Source organism: Theileria parva (genome assembly GCF_000165365.1).
Source record: "Theileria parva strain Muguga chromosome 4 map unlocalized ctg_529, whole genome shotgun sequence".
Lineage (NCBI taxonomy): Eukaryota > Apicomplexa > Aconoidasida > Piroplasmida > Theileriidae > Theileria > Theileria parva.
Genome location: NW_876246.1, coordinates 667,843 through 682,089, shown reverse-complemented (window position 1 = coordinate 682,089; position 14,247 = coordinate 667,843). Strand labels below are relative to the sequence as shown.

General features: G+C 33.3%; 8 protein-coding genes across 8 annotated transcripts; 3 read left to right on the top strand and 5 right to left on the bottom strand.

The window, feature by feature from the left end:
* Positions 1 to 29: 29 nt before the first annotated feature.
* Positions 30 to 1,089, bottom strand: rlmE (FtsJ-like methyltransferase family protein). The gene is made up of 6 exons (XM_061305980.1): positions 911 to 1,089; positions 686 to 877; positions 550 to 642; positions 419 to 517; positions 231 to 343; positions 30 to 200 (listed from the first exon to the last, which is right to left on the bottom strand). The coding sequence occupies exons 1-6, from the start codon at positions 1,004 to 1,006 to the stop codon at positions 80 to 82; spliced, it is 714 nt and encodes a 237-aa protein (XP_061161147.1). The 5' UTR covers positions 1,007 to 1,089; the 3' UTR covers positions 30 to 79.
* Positions 1,090 to 1,136: 47 nt separating this feature from the next.
* On the top strand, positions 1,137 to 2,020 carry gar1 (Gar1/Naf1 RNA binding region family protein). Its single transcript, XM_061305979.1, has 4 exons — positions 1,137 to 1,286; positions 1,357 to 1,395; positions 1,447 to 1,598; positions 1,683 to 2,020. The coding sequence occupies exons 1-4, from the start codon at positions 1,214 to 1,216 to the stop codon at positions 1,941 to 1,943; spliced, it is 525 nt and encodes a 174-aa protein (XP_061161146.1). The 5' UTR covers positions 1,137 to 1,213; the 3' UTR covers positions 1,944 to 2,020.
* hormad1 (HORMA domain protein) lies at positions 1,854 to 3,097 on the bottom strand (the record flags this gene model as incomplete). The annotated part of the gene is made up of 6 exons (XM_061305978.1): positions 1,854 to 1,993; positions 2,026 to 2,079; positions 2,114 to 2,403; positions 2,462 to 2,632; positions 2,662 to 2,811; positions 2,861 to 3,097. The coding sequence occupies 6 exons, from the start codon at positions 3,095 to 3,097 to the stop codon at positions 1,969 to 1,971; spliced, it is 927 nt and encodes a 308-aa protein (XP_061161145.1). The 3' UTR covers positions 1,854 to 1,968.
* Positions 3,098 to 3,428: 331 nt separating this feature from the next.
* Positions 3,429 to 5,688, top strand: PRPF3 (pre-mRNA processing factor 3 (PRP3) family protein). Its single transcript, XM_758890.2, has 8 exons — positions 3,429 to 3,550; positions 3,582 to 3,705; positions 3,758 to 4,107; positions 4,139 to 4,492; positions 4,585 to 4,725; positions 4,758 to 5,123; positions 5,167 to 5,323; positions 5,408 to 5,688. Exons 1-8 carry the CDS (start codon positions 3,494 to 3,496, stop codon positions 5,671 to 5,673), a joined length of 1,815 nt encoding a protein of 604 aa, XP_763983.1. The 5' UTR covers positions 3,429 to 3,493; the 3' UTR covers positions 5,674 to 5,688.
* A 75-nt stretch (positions 5,689 to 5,763) lies between these two features.
* Positions 5,764 to 6,332, bottom strand: TpMuguga_04g00347 (Ubiquinol-cytochrome C reductase hinge family protein). Its single transcript, XM_061305977.1, has 3 exons — positions 6,176 to 6,332; positions 5,912 to 6,028; positions 5,764 to 5,878 (listed from the first exon to the last, which is right to left on the bottom strand). The coding sequence occupies exons 1-3, from the start codon at positions 6,320 to 6,322 to the stop codon at positions 5,846 to 5,848; spliced, it is 297 nt and encodes a 98-aa protein (XP_061161144.1). The 5' UTR covers positions 6,323 to 6,332; the 3' UTR covers positions 5,764 to 5,845.
* Positions 6,333 to 6,642: 310 nt separating this feature from the next.
* Positions 6,643 to 7,496, top strand: TpMuguga_04g00346 (uncharacterized protein). The gene has a single exon (XM_758888.2). The coding sequence runs from the start codon at positions 6,711 to 6,713 to the stop codon at positions 7,476 to 7,478; it is 768 nt and encodes a 255-aa protein (XP_763981.1). The 5' UTR covers positions 6,643 to 6,710; the 3' UTR covers positions 7,479 to 7,496.
* On the bottom strand, positions 7,496 to 10,273 carry TpMuguga_04g00345 (RAP domain protein). The gene is made up of 11 exons (XM_061305976.1): positions 10,193 to 10,273; positions 9,864 to 10,162; positions 9,566 to 9,780; positions 9,244 to 9,532; positions 9,040 to 9,192; positions 8,768 to 8,930; positions 8,632 to 8,727; positions 8,289 to 8,599; positions 8,001 to 8,257; positions 7,666 to 7,889; positions 7,496 to 7,633 (listed from the first exon to the last, which is right to left on the bottom strand). Exons 1-11 carry the CDS (start codon positions 10,250 to 10,252, stop codon positions 7,532 to 7,534), a joined length of 2,169 nt encoding a protein of 722 aa, XP_061161143.1. The 5' UTR covers positions 10,253 to 10,273; the 3' UTR covers positions 7,496 to 7,531.
* TpMuguga_04g00344 (uncharacterized protein) lies at positions 10,274 to 14,042 on the bottom strand (the record flags this gene model as incomplete). Its single annotated transcript, XM_758886.2, has 1 exon — positions 10,274 to 14,042. One exon carries the CDS (start codon positions 14,040 to 14,042, stop codon positions 10,371 to 10,373), a length of 3,672 nt encoding a protein of 1,223 aa, XP_763979.1. The 3' UTR covers positions 10,274 to 10,370.
* Between the last annotated feature and the right edge of the window lie 205 nt (positions 14,043 to 14,247).

Below are 14,247 nucleotides of genomic sequence, written 5' to 3'. Positions count from 1 at the left end.
AAATTAAAATAATCTATAACACTTACATAAACTTACAGATCAAATTAGTGTTCTCGTGTGTATTATAAAGCCTCGTTATTTACAAAAATCCCTCTTTTGGATAATAACTTCCTTCTGTTTGAACGTCTCCACGTATATTTCTGGCTCCAATAAATTTTTTACAAACAAAATACATCTCTTTAGATTCAGACCGACATGCTCTGCAAAAAGTGAAATGAAAATCAACTAACTTAGGTTTTGAAGACCTAACTTCTGAAAACAGGCTCCGAAGGTAAGTTTTGTACCTATCAAGTTGACCACCCATGAAAATTTTAACAACAAAAGTGCCACCAACAGTTATCACCTGTGAAATAATGAAGTTGAATTTTAAAGTAAATAGTTAATTTGGTATAAAAGTAAATTCTTAAAAAATTATAACCTTTTCCATAAGAGAAGTAGCCTGTAAGCATAGTTCAGCTGAGTTTAAATGGTCATCCATTTTAATTCCAGTACAGTTAGGAGCCAAATCACTCAATACCTAAGAATAATGAATAAAGATATTAAGCTTACAACGTCGGCCTTAACTCCATCTAAAAGTGTTAATAGTTTATTATGAGTTTCCTGGTCGTTAATTTCGCCCTTGATGAAGTCATAATTTGGTATCTAAAGATGATGTGTGATAAACTTGGGTTGAAAGTGAAGGTACGGGGTCGATTTGTGTCTTATCAATTCCAATTACTCTGGAGGAAGATGCACCTGTTAAGGTTCTTTCGAGTGCAACTTGAGCCCATCCGCCAGGATAACAGCCTAGTTCAACAACAGTTTGGTTTTTACGAAAAATGAAATATTTGTCATCGAGTTCAATAAGTTTGTAAGCGGATCTGCTGCGATAATTGTCCTAAAAAGTTAAATTTAGAAAATCAAAACAAACTATGTGTTTTTGAATCAAATATCTGTCAGAGATTTGCCTTCGAACCCATTCAGAAGAGTGAGTTGATGCGATATTGACGAGTCTGGCACCCCTCATTTAAAATTTATCTTCTAACAAGTATTGGTTATAAATGAATAAAAATACATAGAATTTAAGTTCATAATTAAAAATGTGTAAAAGTTTAATAATAAGAATTACTTAATAAAATTTCCCCATGCAATGGAATCTTAACTAAACAATCTAGTTAGATAAATATAACAGCTCAAATCTTGCTGTTAATTTTTAAATATTGTTTTTTATATAATGAAGTCAAAGGGAGGATTCCTTAATAAGGGGACGTTCAAGTCTGGAAAACCAAACAAACGTGATAATTCAGGTAATAAAACTAAATTATCCATAATGATAAATTAATTTAAAATGATTTTTGCAATTAATGAGTTTAATAGGCCATAATTACTCAAATGAAGCCCCGTCAGAAGTTATTGGTAACTTAATACTTACATAATCACTAGTTATCGTATTCATAATCAATACAGAGGTTGGAACTGTCTCACATGTCTGTGAAAACCAAGTAGTAATTAAGTGTACATTAGTTGATAAAGTCCCCTATTTTAATGGCAGAATTTTTTTAAGTAATAAACAGGAAGTTGGAAAGATAGATGAGATTCTAGGACAAGTTAACAACTTCGTAAGTTTTTATCATTAATTAATAGATTATTTAATAAATAAATATAAATTTAAATTATTTTAAACTAATTTAAAAATGTTTTAGTACTGTTCCGTAAAGTTGAATGAAGGCTTTAAAGCAAAATCTTTTGAGACCAATTCTAAGCTGTATATTGATCCAAAACAGTCTCTGCCAATGGCAAGATTTACAAGCAGACCTGAAGTAAAACAATTTGCCGTTAAAAAATCTGTTAAAAAGGACAAATCCTTCAAAACTGGCCGTCCAACAGCAGCTCACAATTCTAGAGGAACATTTAAACTTTCAAGAGGAAATTCGAGGATTTCCAGAGGAACAATTCGAAGATAATACTCTAGAATTTCATTTGATATTGTTATTTGTTGATGTATAGTTTGCTCCTGTAAACATTAATATACTGAATTTTACATACTCGTAGCCTTTGTTTTTTATGTATTTAGTTTCAATTATGCCCTTTTCCATTAATCTAAATATTTAAATAAAATATAAGTATTACTAACTTTTTAATTAGAACCTTAGCAATTGAAACATTGACACCAAGTCCGGTTGATATTAAAGACTTGGTGATGTATTTGCAGCTCTTGCTTAAGCCCTCAGATTTGTTGATTAACTCAAGTATTAATATTTCATCATTTTCATCGTTATCAGTACTGGTTGGACTGCTTATAGAACCATCTCTTGTGCAAGTGGTATGTTTACTGGTTGATTTAGTCAAGTAGTTGGTGGAGTATTCATTGATAGTTGCAATTGTATATAGGTCTATTTGAACTTCATTGTATCCATTGTTTAACTGAATTAAAATTTAATAATGATTATAGCTATTAAAAGTGTGTATATAATGTAAGTGCCTTTGTTATGGGTATAATGGGCATGTTGTTGACAGTATTGTGGTCAGGTTTAAAGAACCTGGGCTCGTAGCTGGCCGGCACATTGTCAAAATATAAAAGTTTTATTGACAAATAACTATTATCGTAAAGTGGAGAAAGTGATTGAATCAGAAGAATCAACTCTTTTAGGCTCTAAGAGAAAATGTTTTTTACAAAATCACCTTAACAGTGTTGTTCTTGATAAGGTCTTTGCTTATATATTCTTTTCCCTTCTGGTTAGAAATTGAGATTGGAATGAGGGTTAAGTAATATGATTCAAGTGGGACATTACTGGTATCATGTATAGTAATTATGAGAGCTTTTAAGTATTCCTAATGTGTGATTTATTGTTTTAAATTATGAATAATTAATGCAAATAACCTTAATTATTGTATCATAGACTCCGTAGTCAATCCAGTCAATCAAATTAGATGATTCAGGAATTGATCTAGTGAGCCTTTTGAGGTGAAGATCACCTATCTTTGCATCCTCAAACACACTCTCGGAAAACAGGTTACGCAAGTAGCAGATTATAGAGACTGCCATTTTAATGAAGTTTTTCAAAACGTTTTTACACTCAATCTCACCAATAAGATTATTATTGTTGACAACTTCCATTTTTGTATAATATTATAGTTAGGGTATAGAGATGTGAAGAAAATTTTAATAATATTTACAAAGATAATAACAATAGGTGTATGAAATTATGTGTAAGAAACAGGAAAAATAGACAAATAAGTTATAAATAGTATACTGTGTAACTGGAATATAAGAAATAGAAACTTTCCTAGGGATGAAAAAATATTCAATTCTTCTATGAAGAAAATAATTAATTTTAAAACGAAGATAAATTAATTTGGAGAATTAAAGGGTAAATTAAATAAATTAATCCAATTATATGTGCATGGTCAAGTGTTACCCTACGATTAGTTATTTAAAAAGATAACAAATTTGTTTTAATTTATCGCAACATAATTCAAACTGCTTAAATAATATAATTTTTGATTTTAAAAAATGGGTAAACATTCTGATAGTAGATCCTCAGATTCCAGGAGCAGAAGACATGAAAAGGTATTTTTAAACAATAAATATTTGTTTTTAGGAAAATGAAACGAACTATTCGAAGAGCAAACCTTCAGAGAGTAAATTTGATCACATTTATTTCCCAACTAATCACATTACTTTAGGCAAAACACCTTCTACTCCATCAATTCCAGCTTCTAAAGGTACTAAATATATAATTTACATATATTTAAACTAAAATTAATATAATTGCAGTTGCAATGAATGTTATGGTTGCAAAAGATGCGCTTGAGAAGGCCAGGAAAGCAGAATTGGTTCAGAAGCAAATCCAGGAACACCTACAGAAGATCAATTTTACTAAAAAGTTAATTCCAGCACCAAGTAGCCTGGGAGTAAAGAATTTGATGTTTGATAGCTTTGGAAGAGTCCTGGATCAGTCTGGAAACCTAGTCAAAACGGCACCTGTGATCCACTCAACGCTTAAAGTTAATAGAAACTTAGTTGTAGAAAAACAAAGAAAGGAATTACAGATAGAAAAATCAGAGAAATTAGCAAAAAGAGTACAACAAACCCAATACACAGACCCATCACTAAATAATTTAAAGGTATGATTATATAGTATATAAAAATTTTTAGAGGAAGAAGAGAAAATTGTTAAAATTCGTTGAGCCAGGGACATATATTAAGCAGGAACGTCAGCTTTTGAGGCAGATGGAAGATAAAGCACTTGGAATAAATAGGAGCAGACTGATAATACAGAAGAAACGGTTATTGGATCAGCAAAACCAACGACTGAACGCCATGTATAACTTACAGAACTCAAAGGATGATCAAGATAAGGATGAAGATGAACAAAATGAGCCAGATGTAGCAGATGAAACTAAAGAAATAAATCACACTGAGTCTGAATCAAATGAAGTAAACTTCCAGGATTTGAATCCAAATCTAATACCACTCAGAACCAACAAGCTTGAAAACAAGGACTCATGGGTATTTTTAATTATTAATTATTAAATATTAAATTAACTAATTATCAAATATTAAAAATTAAACTATTAAATTATTAATTCATTATTAATTAGGATGATGATGAACCTTTTGTTGAATGGTGGGACCGAGGAGTTATTATATTAAAGAGCGGAGAGGACCCCTTCAAGTTACAAAACCTTAAAAAACACCAGTACATTACAAATGTTAATTTAAACGAATTAAAAATTAACGAGGTTTGTGAATTTTATAAAAATTTAATGTGTAGGATCGGTTCAATAACTACATTGAGCACCCTGTCAAACTTGACGGTAAACGTAAAAAAGGATTAAATATAGTACCCACTCAACTGACAAAGAAGGAAAGGAGAAAAGCTAGGACTCTACGTAGAAAGCAAAGGCAGAAAGAAATTAGGGATAAAATAGCAATTGGAAGCATCCCCCCACCACCCCCTAAGCTTAGAATGTCAAACCTGGTGAATGTCCTCAAAAACCAAACTGCAGCAGACCCTTCTAAGGTGGAAAAGATGGTGAAAAAGCAGATGGAGGACCGTCTAAGAGCTCACGAGAAAAGAAACGAGGACAGAAAGTTAACAAAGGAGCAGAGGTCAAAGAAAAACGCACAAAAATGGCAGGTTAGTTTATTATTTATGTAAAATTATTAATTTTAATTTTTAGATTAAGAAAAACGCCGAAGCTGAAGCAGCTCTTTTTACCATAAACTCACTTGCAAACCCGAAACTTTTAAAGAAAATCGATACTAATGCTCAGCAGTTTCACCTGAGTGGCACCTGCGTAATCATGAACAACGGTCCTTCTTTCCTAGTAATTGAAGGTAATCACAGATATTCAAATATTTTATGAGATTTTCTGGAAAATACATTATTTTATATTTATCTACCCTTTAATATATTTTTAGGAAGCAAGTTGAGTATTAGGAGGTATACTAAGCTCCTTTTGAGGAGAATTAAGTGGACTGAATACCCATTAGAAGATGAAATCGATGCTAGTCAGAACACTTGTAAGCAGTTATGGGTTGGAAACGTTAAGAAGAGGACCTTCCCTCACTGGACAGTAAACTACGTCGACTGCGATGAGCAAATTGAAGATATTCTGAAGCCTCACAAGGCGCTCCACTACTTTGAGATGGTTAAAAAGTACCGTGACCCCTTGGAAGACATTTGAACTCTAATGTACTACTATGGATATTATGTGTTAAATGTTACACTGTTCTAGCAGTTAATGTCAGTTTAGTAAAGAAATAAGTCTATGGTATATGTGATTAGTGAAAAAATTAAAATCTAGTTGTTCTTTAGAGAAAATAAGGTCAAATGCGATGACAAATTATAAATTAATGCTATTTCAGGTACCGAAATAAGTCCTTGGCAACCTAAATAAATAAAATTATGTTCTTAAAACATACACAAGTGTCGACACAAGAAACTAACTCGTAGTGTTGGCCTAGACAATGGCCCTGTTCGAGATCCGACTCACCGCTCTTTATCTTCTCATTTCTTACCCTAACGCGGTCAACACATTGCTAAATTTTAGTTTAAATTTGTTGTAGGAAGTTAATTATTTAATTAACACTAAATAAAATACAAATATGGAATAGCAAACAATTAAATATGGAAGAAGACCAATTAATAAGATTAAATAAAATAATAAATGTGAAGAAAGTGGTTACATCGTAGAGTTTGGTGAATTTGGCACACTTCTCTATACACGGAGGTTTCAGCTTCTCCCTAGGGTCAACTAAGGCATCCTCCTCACTTGTCGGAGGAATATATTCAGGATATTTAGCAAAAAAAGTAGGTTTGTAAGGATACGCCATCTGGGAAAAATTATAAATGTATTATAACCGACATAGATGTGGGATAGCACTACTTATGGTTAGAATGTTAATTTTTTGATAGATTTTAAAAAATAATTTAACCGATAATTAAATTCAATATTGGTTTCCTTCCTAGATTCATTTGTTTATAATTTTTCATGATACTGTTCGTTTACTGTACAGAGAGTTTAAGTACAATATTTTCTGAAATTTACATAAATACATTTCCTTCCATGATAATTTACATTATTTTGCTTGTTTTTATTTCATGGCACCGTTAAGCATACTATAATAACTAAATGTGTCTAGGGTTTTTATCGTCTATTCTAGCTTATTACACATTTATTTTAGTTTTTATATTCATTATTTCAATTTTTCATTTTTCTAAATGCGTCGAGATTGGCTAAAATTAAATCAGGAAGATTCAGAGTCAGATTGTTCCTGCAGCTGTGAAGAATCGGATTCCAGTGAGTCTTGCTCATGTGAATACGAAAGTCTCTCATCTTCAGAACCTGAGTCCCCTAAACACTTTAATAGATCGTCTAAAGTTGGTAAAAATGAGTTGAATGGTTTTCATTCTCATGATGAATCTACTCAAAACTACTTAAAGATTGATAACTGTTTTGTTAATAATAATAATTCTGACTTCTCAGGTGTGAATAATCAAAATTTAACATTAAAACAACCGGAGCCTGGGTGTAACTTGTGTAAAAACTCTCTAAATCCTGAGTTAAATCTGCCAAACATTGATTTGAATTCAACTTATATCCAGAATGAACTTAAAGAAATCCACGCTCTGTTGTCTGACACTAATCCTGAGCCATCGTCAACTATGAGTTATCCCCTTAGAAATAACCCAAACCACTACAATTATCAATCGCCAGGGTTTTCAAGCTTCCCATCAACTCCAAACATGATGTCAAACATGGAGTACACAAATGGGTTTCCTGTTTTAAACCCTCAAAACAACTTCAAATTGTGCTGTTGGCCGAGTGGTTTTATCAATCCTAAGTATTCATTTAAAGACTCGGACTATGATGATATGGACAAACTCTTCAATATGTTAGTTTCTCTGGATCTGTACAGTTACATGTACGTTGTCGAGAACGTTCTAGACCAAAGGCTTAAAGAGGAACTTGCACAGATTAACTGCTAATATATTAATTAATTGATACCAGATTCACAGTATATATTACAGTTTAACATGAGTTAATACGATATGTCTAGTTGTGTTAGGAGTTTCTTAACATAGTCCTTTCGTTCCATCCCCGTGTTAAGCACTGACCACTGACTGCAACTGACTTGGGCGACCTGAATAATATGGTAATTGAAGTTAAACCTACAGTCCAGTTCTGTTTATTCAGTATCCTTAATTTCAACTTTGAGGATCCTGTGGTGGTAACTGACCATGTGGAGTCTATATGATTTCTCAACAATTCTCTACCGCTGAACAGAACAATTCCCTTCTTGTTTTCCTTTGAGAAACAGATATCGATGATGTAAGGCGAGTTGTAATGAGGAGACACCTTCAACAGAATATCCTTCTTATTGATGTTTTCCAGAATACCTGAAATAAAGATTAATAAGGAATTGTTAAATAACTAAAATTAATAAGGAATTGTTAATTAACTAAAATTATCAGAAATATCTTTACAAAATAAGTAGGTAGTAAAACAACATTGTATGTGCTTCGTTGCCCTTGATCTTCCTTTATGGAAGTGTATGTTTTGAGACTCGTTAAAGCTTAGTTTATTATCTCTCAAGGTCTCATATTCCACTTCTTCCTCCATGTTAATTTCCTTAAACCTCATTTTATCTCCGAAAATATCAGAAATTTCTTGGGCTAGCTCCATGTTTACCTCATCAACCATGCATGCTTCAGCAGCCTCCAGGCACATCAATATTGTGTTCATATCAAAGTCCTGTTCAGCAAATCTAAAAATTAATTAGGAAATATAAAAAATACTTTCTATGAACTATCAACTGCAGAAGAGTTTTAAATTCATCTCTTTTGTGATAGTCCATCACTGCCATGCTCCAAGCACTTGTTATCACATTCCTTGGCCAAATATAATTCTTGGTCATGACGGTTATCAAGTCGTCCTCACATTGAAGCAGGTTCAGATGCTTTATTCTGGAACTAAAAAACTCCAGGCTTTTTGTAAATAGTGTTTCATGTGCTACATCTGCGTCTGCAGCTGCCAGAATAGTCTCCGATATCATGTTAAACTTCGGGACTAACATGTCAAACCCCCTCTCAATTGTGTCCAAGAGAGTCTGGATTTTAGTATTCAGTCTAATATACTTACTTGATAAGATTCTTTGTGGTAAAAGCGTAGTTTATAGAACGTTTGTAGTACTCTTACAATTTGGTATGTTGAGACTCTGCACAACACTTGGGGTTCCTATTTTACAATTAAACTTATATAAAAATTTTAGAATTACCGATATAATGTGTTTGATTGCGGATTGCATAAACGGGAGTGAAAACCATCCTGTTTCAAGTAATACACTGAAGATTTCAGACCACAGTCCTAGGTTTCTGTTTGACACTATCTCATTCATTCTCGTGCTCAGAATACTTAAGATGTCAGTTAAGTATGTCAATCTAAATGAAATTTTGCGAATTATTTGTTATTTTTAAATAATTACTATGTTTGAGTTATTAATGTTAAATAATAATTAAGATTAACTAGGGATAATTTTATAAAACTTACTTCATTTTATAAAAGTTTATTGTATGCATCACATTCACAAGGTTGGTAACATTAACTAGTCTGAAATCATCATCGTCAATCTTATCTAAAACGTTTGAAACAAAGGTCTTTCCGGCCCGACTACGTAACCCTCTGTAGAGTTCTCCAACACATCTAAATCATTAATATAATCATTAGTGTCAAAGAGGATAAATGTTACTTTACCTTATCAAGTGTGTATTAGGTTGTGATTCTAGGTTTTCGTTCGTTTTTGACAAAATTAAGTCTCTAAATTGTATGAGTTCTGGGAACTGGTTTAATGTTTTTGCAACGTTGAGGAACATTAACACATCATCGTTCGAGAATAAATTTACATTTTCTGACAATCTGGGTATACTTTTGAGGAATATTTCTCTGTATTCGAAGGAGAAAAAGGCGAAACTTTTCAACATATTCAATGTCAAGTTGATATTCATGGTATCCACTCTGTTTAAGCATTCTTTATAGCACAAATCTATAAACATTTGAGTTTTTCGTTTGAGCATACCTAGTATATGCTTTGTTCTCAACCCATACTTTTGGGAGAGGTTTGAGAATTTTGAAAGCATCTCATCGTCGAGCAATTTAACATAGTTTGACATAAAATTAAACAACTGGTTATTAAACACTCCAAGTTTGTGTAATCTCGAGAGCAAGTCCACTAGCTTCCCAAGCTCCGCCTCTGGGAGCTCTTGGGAATCCTTGTATTTTTCCTCCAAAAGACTAAAAATTTTAAATAATATTATTGTTTAACTAATGTTCATGATTAGGGTAAAAATATGTTTCAACGATCTATGGAATCTTACCAGCTTATGTTTGATGTCAAAACACTGAGGTATTTATCTGAATGTGTCAAGTAATTATAATCTAAAAGTGAAAAGTAATCGTCTAGAGTTAATTTTCTTCCATTTTCTGTATCTCTTTGTATATAGTCTGAGACGATATTTGAAAACTTGACCACAAGTGTTCTTTCCAATCTCTTGCTCTTCAATCCTTCCAAAACTTGGTCCGATAAATTTTTAATTTCTGAGAAATTTAATTTACTGACATCTATTTGGTCATTTTGAAGGAATCTTCTTATATTTGTGCTCTCGGCTGAAACAGTCTAAACACGGATATTTATAATCAAACATACGCTAAAATAACATGTATATGTATGGATTTTATTAAAAATGCTCCTTATAAATCTGATCATTTTAATTTAATATTAAAAAATGATAATAGTGAGATAAGGTTATTTTACACAATTGGTGGAATTAAAATTTTAAAACTTATAAAGTAAAATTTGGGAGTTCCAAGGGGCAATAATCAAATCAAGCTCTCGATTCTTGTATTTGTATTATCTGTTGATACTCTTTTACCAATAATTCCAGTTTTTCGTTTTTGTTTAACTGATTCCTCAGGTCATCCCTGAGCTTATTGAGTTCATATTCATAATTTTCCAAATCCAGTTTATTTTCCATATTATTGTTCTTTTCCTTCTGATAGAGTGTTTGGAGGTGGTTTATTTGATTTTTCAAGTCACTGATTTCAAATTGTGTCGACTTTATTTGCTGATCCTTAGCTATGTTAATCTCCTCCAATTGCCTCATTGACGACGTTGTTGTTTCAATGTCCTTCATCAAGTGACTCACCTGCTCTGAGCTTTCGCTAAGCTGATCCAAAATGAACTCTGACGAGATATTTAGTAGATTTGTTAAGCATGAGCAGAACGTTTTAAACTTATTATGCGGGTCAAGCATTGGTGGTATCGACTCGAACTCATACTGCAGGTCATCCAATACAAAAGTGTTTTGATTATTAAATGTATTATAATACCTCTTCAGGGTTTGAACAAACTTGGTTATGCATTTTATCACACCTGTATCAAGCACCAGGGTCGTGTGTGTTCTGTTAGGGTTATTCATATTTTGATAATGATCCTTCATTTGGCGATTGTAGTGGCTGAATAACTTATCCAGGAGGTCAAGAACGTATTTAAACTTATCTGAGACGTAATCTTCATCCTTGTAATCACTGATTGTATCATCTGAGAGTAGATCATTCGTATTACTGTATTCGTAATCTGTATCCAGTGTCAAAGTAGGGTCATGATTCATCTGGGACTTGATGTCAGAAGCCATTAGGTTACAGTAGTACCTAACATCTTCGTAAACATCATTCAATTCTCGCTCCTTAGAGCTAAGTAGATAGTTTTCATTATCCAAATCGTAGTTAGCTTTATTTTCATTCAATTCATCCAGAAGTTCCCTCTCCTCACGTGATGGTTTGATTTCCAACTTCTTATTTGATGATTCATTAAATGAAAACTTCGGTTGCTCATGATAGTTATTTACAAATGAGCTCATGTTCATAGAACTCGAACTCTTTAACTTCATATAGTCTCCATGGTTAAAATTAATACGTTCATGTAACAACTCTAGTGACTTTAGTGGTGCATCTTTTTCTGACCTGAGTTTAAGGTCATCTGGCAGGAGTGTATATATCATTTCCTTCAAGTGCAGGAGCTCCATTGATGTTTCTGATAATTGATTCTCATAGTCTACCATCAAGAATGCAGCTTTGGAACAGTCGGATTTGAGCGTTGTGTTTTCGGCTATTAATCCATCCAAACCTTCTTGGTTCAGCTTTATAAACTTATCACATTCTACCATGATATCTTTATGTTTAGCAATCGTCGATGTATACTTTTCCTTCAGTCTAACTATACTTTTTTCCCATACATGTTTATGTGCCAAATTTTTGTTCAGATCCGACAGGTTTTTCACCTTTAGTTTCAGGTCACTCACCTCCGACAAATGTTCCGTCTTCAAGGTATCCACATTTACCAAGTCTATATTAAACGTTTCAAATATGTTTGAGAAGCTAGTCACATTCAGGACACTTTCGCTCAGCGCGTTAAGCTCCTTCGACAGGTTTATGCACAAAGTTACCAACATCTCGTTAAACTTTATTAAGTTCTCCAGGTTACTCATCAGGTAATGGTATGTGTACTCTGTAACCTCATTTTGGCCATTCTGGTTAGAACTCGTAAGTGTGTGTATTAATTCACTGTAGCTTATTGTCTTTAAATCCAACTTCTTCACTACGTTTACTTTATTCACCTTCGACGAACTCAGCTTTATTGCAAAGTCGTCTAACACAGCTTTCAATTCATCCTTTTTGTTCTCTATTAATGACAACTGCAAATCCTTTTCAAATATTTTCTTTTTAGCTACTTCCACCTCGTCTGCCATATCTCTAATGTTTCCTGAACTCGTTTCCAGTGATTCCTTTAGCGAGTCTAGGTTACTTGATAATCGCTGTATTTGAACTGTCATATTTGACTCATTTTTCACAGATTCTGATATTCTTTTCTGTAATTCTGAATTTTCTCTTCTTACTCTTTCCAGATCATTTCTCATCTTAACTCTTGTCGATACCAATTCTACATTTTCCTTCTTCACTTCTTCCAACTGTATTTTCATTCTATGCACCTTATCATTTAAAATTTCTATCTCTGCCTGGAGGTGGATATTGGTTATTTTATCTCTGAAGTCAAACTTTTCTGAATTCTGGTCTAACAAATTCTCTAACTTTCTGAGCTGTCCTCTCATCACATCTCTCTCCTTATTATGGGAATCTATTGCAAACTCCAGTGATGATATCTTATTAAGTAGGTCGTTCTTATCGTACGTCAGGTTTGTCACCATGTATTGCATTTTACCTAACTGTTCCGACTCCACCTTTCCTGACTCGACCATGTTCTTTAATTCATTTTCCTTTGTTCTTACTGACGTTTTCAAGTTTTCCAGCTCCAGGTAAAGGTTTTCTGACTCGTAGAGCTTGATTTTAAGGTCTGATATCGTAGTCTCCAGTGTTATTCTGGCTATGCTTTCCGTTTTCAAGAGCGTTTCAACCTCCATCAGCCTATCCTTATACACCATATTTTCATAGTCTAGTGTCCTCAGTCTTGCATCCTGCAGGTATAATTTTATGTTTTGCTGCGTTTCTTCTGGATCATTCGTTCTTTCGAAATCGCTATGATCTTGGAACACCTTGTTCATGCTCTTTGTAATTTGGTGGAACAATATGCTTAGTGTAACAAACTTATCTGCTCCAAATTGTTCCTGGGGTGGTTTTTGATCTCTCATCTTCCTCAACTTCATGTTCTCTTCAAACAACATATCATTGGTTCTCTGTAAGTCATTCAGCCTACTTTCATACTCTATTTCCTTATCATTGGGTGTTATATCTTCCACTTGCGGATCAAACAAGTCCATGGTTTGTTGTTGAAAATTAAATCTTACAGCTGATTTTTCATCATTCCTATCATCATATTCTATCTTTTCACTTTCTTGTTGTTGTTTTTTATATCTTGAAAGCTCATTTTGCAGGAATGAGATCATTTGGTTTGCTTCCACTAACTCTTCCTGCAGTGATAAATACTTTTCATATAGAATTTGGTACTCTTCTGACAGCTTTCCTACTTCTGAGGTCCTCATTTCCTTACTATCTGCTGCGAATTTCCTTAATTTTTCATATTCGTCCAGCACGTCTGAGATGTATGAGTTTAAATCTGCGTTAACATCTGTCAGCCTGTTCGCCTGGGCCTCCAAGTCAAGAATCCTGTCATAGTTTTTCGACAGCGTTTTGAATAACAGCTCAAGTAAGCTAAAATGGTTAGATTTACTTGTCGACAGAAACGACTCAAAGTCGATTGTTCCATTTACAAAGCTCGTTCCTACGAGATTCTTGAAAGAGTCCAAAACTTCTGGATCCAATTTAATTCTTTTAAAGAAGGAGTCTGAAATCTGTTGTAAGGATTCTAGATTCTTGAATAATCTTTTATTTGATTTGCGCAAGAGCGTTTTTGTTTGCTTTGGGAACCGAGCTTCTACCACGAGCATGTCTCTGGCCATTCTGAGGTGATCTCTGTAATAGCTCTTTCTCTGGGTGTAATCCTTATACACCCTAAACCCTGTTAGAACCTCAGTTGACGCCATTTGGTTTTTATACTTTATTTCATATTCTCATATTTGTTGGAAGCTATTTAAAATTTACTAATAAACATAAATAACGACTTGTCCTCTCAAGGTTAATTTTTTGTGTCTATCATCCTCGAGGGTTAAAGATGAAATGTGTTTCCGTACAACGTCACTTATGATATTCTTACACCCCAGGAAGAGAATTACACAAGCATGAAAACTA

Excerpts from the sequence above, each read along its gene's own strand:
- rlmE (XM_061305980.1), bottom strand. The coding sequence starts at position 1,006 with ATGAGGGGTGCCAGACTCGTCAATATCGCATCAACTCACTCTTCTGAA. Across the intron at positions 643-685 it reads ATAAGACACAAATCGACCCC|ATACCAAATTATGACTTCAT; the intron begins GTACCTTCACTT and ends CATCATCTTTAG. Across the intron at positions 518-549 it reads ATGGAGTTAAGGCCGACGTT|GTATTGAGTGATTTGGCTCC; the intron begins GTAAGCTTAATA and ends CATTATTCTTAG.
- gar1 (XM_061305979.1), top strand. The coding sequence starts at position 1,214 with ATGAAGTCAAAGGGAGGATTCCTTAATAAGGGGACGTTCAAGTCTGGA. Across the intron at positions 1,287-1,356 it reads AAACAAACGTGATAATTCAG|GCCATAATTACTCAAATGAA; the intron begins GTAATAAAACTA and ends TGAGTTTAATAG. Across the intron at positions 1,599-1,682 it reads TAGGACAAGTTAACAACTTC|TACTGTTCCGTAAAGTTGAA; the intron begins GTAAGTTTTTAT and ends AAAATGTTTTAG.
- PRPF3 (XM_758890.2), top strand. The coding sequence starts at position 3,494 with ATGGGTAAACATTCTGATAGTAGATCCTCAGATTCCAGGAGCAGAAGA. Across the intron at positions 3,551-3,581 it reads GGAGCAGAAGACATGAAAAG|GAAAATGAAACGAACTATTC; the intron begins GTATTTTTAAAC and ends ATTTGTTTTTAG. Across the intron at positions 5,324-5,407 it reads TTCTTTCCTAGTAATTGAAG|GAAGCAAGTTGAGTATTAGG; the intron begins GTAATCACAGAT and ends ATATATTTTTAG.
- TpMuguga_04g00347 (XM_061305977.1), bottom strand. The coding sequence starts at position 6,322 with ATGGCGTATCCTTACAAACCTACTTTTTTTGCTAAATATCCTGAATAT. Across the intron at positions 6,029-6,175 it reads AATTCACCAAACTCTACGAT|CAATGTGTTGACCGCGTTAG; the intron begins GTAACCACTTTC and ends ACTAAAATTTAG. Across the intron at positions 5,879-5,911 it reads TTTCTTGTGTCGACACTTGT|GTTGCCAAGGACTTATTTCG; the intron begins GTATGTTTTAAG and ends TTATTTATTTAG.
- TpMuguga_04g00346 (XM_758888.2), top strand. The coding sequence starts at position 6,711 with ATGCGTCGAGATTGGCTAAAATTAAATCAGGAAGATTCAGAGTCAGAT.
- TpMuguga_04g00345 (XM_061305976.1), bottom strand. The coding sequence starts at position 10,252 with ATGATCAGATTTATAAGGAGCATTTTTAATAAAATCCATACATATACA. Across the intron at positions 8,931-9,039 it reads ATAAACTTTTATAAAATGAA|ATTGACATACTTAACTGACA; the intron begins GTAAGTTTTATA and ends AATTTCATTTAG. Across the intron at positions 8,600-8,631 it reads ACCACAAAGAATCTTATCAA|ACTCTCTTGGACACAATTGA; the intron begins GTAAGTATATTA and ends ACTAAAATCCAG.